At 44.7% G+C, this 3,000-nt stretch overlaps 1 protein-coding gene across 1 annotated transcript; it reads right to left on the reverse strand.

The window, feature by feature from the left end:
• Positions 1–1,616: 1,616 nt before the first annotated feature.
• On the reverse strand, positions 1,617–2,363 carry LOC111813309 (melanoma-associated antigen 11-like). The gene has a single exon (XM_023703802.1). The coding sequence runs from the start codon at positions 2,361–2,363 to the stop codon at positions 1,617–1,619; it is 747 nt and encodes a 248-aa protein (XP_023559570.1).
• Between the last annotated feature and the right edge of the window lie 637 nt (positions 2,364–3,000).

Raw genomic sequence — 3,000 nt, forward strand, 5'->3', positions numbered from 1 at the left:
ACTGACCAAATGGGGACACCCACCTTGCAAGAATGTTCAGGCAAAGTGGACTCAACAGGAGAAGCTGACCCTGAGAAAACAGTCAAGTGGGCACCACAAGAGCCTGAACAGTGGACCTCCCAGCAGAGAAGAGAGCACCTGCCCAGGGACTTTAGGGCCACACTTTACCTGAGAGTCACCATTATCTCCCAGGAAATACTTATAGAAGCTGTGTTAAGCCCCCTGGTTCTTTCCCTGCCTCAACTGTTCTTCTCGTAAAGAGTCTTCTCAGCTTCACCCACCATCTAAAAGTGATGCTAAGAACCATCTTCTATTTTTTCAGTCATTTACCTCAGGGACAAGGCACCTCATCTGAGGGTATGCCCTGAACACTATTCAGCCGCATTAAAATCAGCTCCTGAACAATGAAATAGTTACACCAAGCCATTAACCGCTGTGTGGCTCAGCACTCACCCAGGGCTGCTTTGCTACACTCTGCCAGTTAAGTGCTATTTATGGTCTTTAGTTCCTTAAGGACATACCTTCATCCTACAGACACTGGTGGTGCTGCTGGACTCCACCACCCTATGGGGTGCATTTGGTCCTGCTGTCTACTGGACTCACATCTCCACCACAGACACAGGACCTTGCAAAGGGCACACAAGCCATAATGTTTGGGGATCATGTATCCATGAAAAGAAAGGCTTCTTTATTGACAGTACATTTCTCTCACACATTTGAAGAAACCAAGAGGATTCATATATATATATATATATATATATATATATATATATATATATAGTTAATGAAAACAACTAAAAAGAAAGATAGCAATTATTGTTATCCTTATGTCTATTCCTGTACTCCATTTAATTTGCAAATTTATTACACATTTTCAAGAAAATTACTACTCTAATACTATGGTATATTCTTCAAAACAAAGTGAAAGATATTGATGTTAATCTGAGGAAATAACAAAGACTTACATTTGGAAGGGAAGAGCAAGCTTCCTGTATAATTAATATTATACAAAATCATGCTCACCTAAATGTTACAACCAACCATCCATATCACAAATATGAAAATAGACATGTCATCAAAATCACTGTGAAAATAACATATGCAGGCTATGACAAACTTGCAGAAGAGGAAAGACTTAAAACTATACAGAACACAAAATTCCATTTCCAAGTAACACGAAAAATATAGACGTAGATATGATAGGAATGGGGCATATGACTGCTCATGTAGCTCTCAAATAATACCAGAAACACAAACTGAAGTGATCCATTTCACATGGGGTAGGAAGCAAGACAGTGATGTGATGGAGAACACACCCTGTCGCTGGCTGGCAGCTAGCTCCTTCTTTGGACCTGGGCAGACTCTTGCTACTTCTTCTTCTCCTTTTTTTGATATTCTTTTAGGGAAGGGTCTACAGGGTGTTCAGGTCTCACTACTAGATCGTACTCATAGTGGTCCACCTGTTTACAGCCTCCGAGGAGCTGCAATTACAGGCATGTGACACACACCCAGTCTCAATTGCTCTCAGTATTCCCTGGGGGCGGGGCCGGCATGGCAGGCACAGGGATTGAACCCCCGGCCCTTGCACCTGCTTGCAGGTGTTTTAATCTGCTGTGCTATTTGGCCGGCCCAGTCTCTTGCTTCTCTCTCAAAGCCTCATCATACAGACGTGTGTAGGACTTGGGATCTCTCTTATTAACCTTCGCCAAATGCTCCAGCACTTTCATCTTGCTGGTTTCAGTATGAGTCCTAGGACCCCACAGGAACTCATACTGAGCAGGATCACTGTTAGGAACCTGCTGGTACACCAGGTACTTTGCCCGTACCAACTCCTCTCTGATAAATTTCCAGGGGTCTGCAATCTCAAAGCACTTCCTCTGAGGTAATGTTTCCCTTATTCTCAGGAATTCCTTTAAATCCTCCTCACTGATACGGTTACCCTTCAAGAAGATGACAATGAGGAGGACTACCAGGAGGTTTATTTTAGAAATGCTCTGGCAATCATCACCCAGTATCCCATGAAAATTGAGACCTAACACAGGAAGAAGAGCATAAACTTTGCTACTGGTCTTTAATTCCTGCACTTCAATGCCAAAGGCCAGACACATGCACTCACAGATTATCTTGAATAATGGTGTGAAGTGCTTGCGGTAAGAGGGATCCACATTGTGCTGCATTTCTCCCTTGGTGATCAACTCGTTTATCTGATACCTGCGGAGCAGGATAGGCAACAACTTAGTTAATTTCTTATCTTGGTACAGAGGGCATAGCAACTGAAGGCTAAGTATGTCTGGGGAGGACCATAGATCCTCCTCTTGACAGATGCAGCCCTCAGTGGATTGGCTGCTCTTACTGCAGGCCATGGTAGTGCTGGAGAGGAGACACCCTGAGGATTCTGGGGTAACTTATTTCCCTAGCCCAACACACTTCCTTTGATGTAGCAGGGCTTTCAATACTAGAGATTGAGGAGTCAGAGGAATAAGTGGGTCACTCTTTCTCTATTACAGGTTTTAACACATGCACATCTGTCAGGCCCTGTTCCCCTCTTTGTACAAGGAGGTTTCCTTCTAGTGGGCAGAGCTGAGTCCTCTGACCATGAAGATGTTCTGAGGATCCAGAAGGACAGCAAACTCTTGGAGATGAGGATTCAGATGCCTGGAAGAGAGAGAGATAGTGTAAGTGCTCTGAGCTGACAAGACGACTTGTCAGCTCCGGGAAAGGCCCATTAGTAGTCTACCTTTTGTGTGATATTTAGAGTCTTGTACTAGAGGCGCTGTCCCCAGGAACTGGGACACTCAGTGAGGGCCCCTTACCTTAACTCCTTGGCCTCCTCTGCTGTGTGAACTTTGGACTCCGCCTCACACTCAGACTTTCAGCTCCTGTTTCATAGAGCTCCTGTAAGGGATATGGGAGACATTTCAGACTGCAGACCTCAAGCAGAGTCCCTGACTCCCAACTCTCATGGAACAGTTGGGCTGGATCCTGTGAGGTCCCTCCTCT

Source organism: Octodon degus, unplaced genomic scaffold (assembly GCF_000260255.1).
Source record: "Octodon degus isolate 3935 unplaced genomic scaffold, OctDeg1.0 scaffold00181, whole genome shotgun sequence".
Classification (NCBI taxonomy): Eukaryota; Metazoa; Chordata; class Mammalia; order Rodentia; family Octodontidae; genus Octodon; species Octodon degus.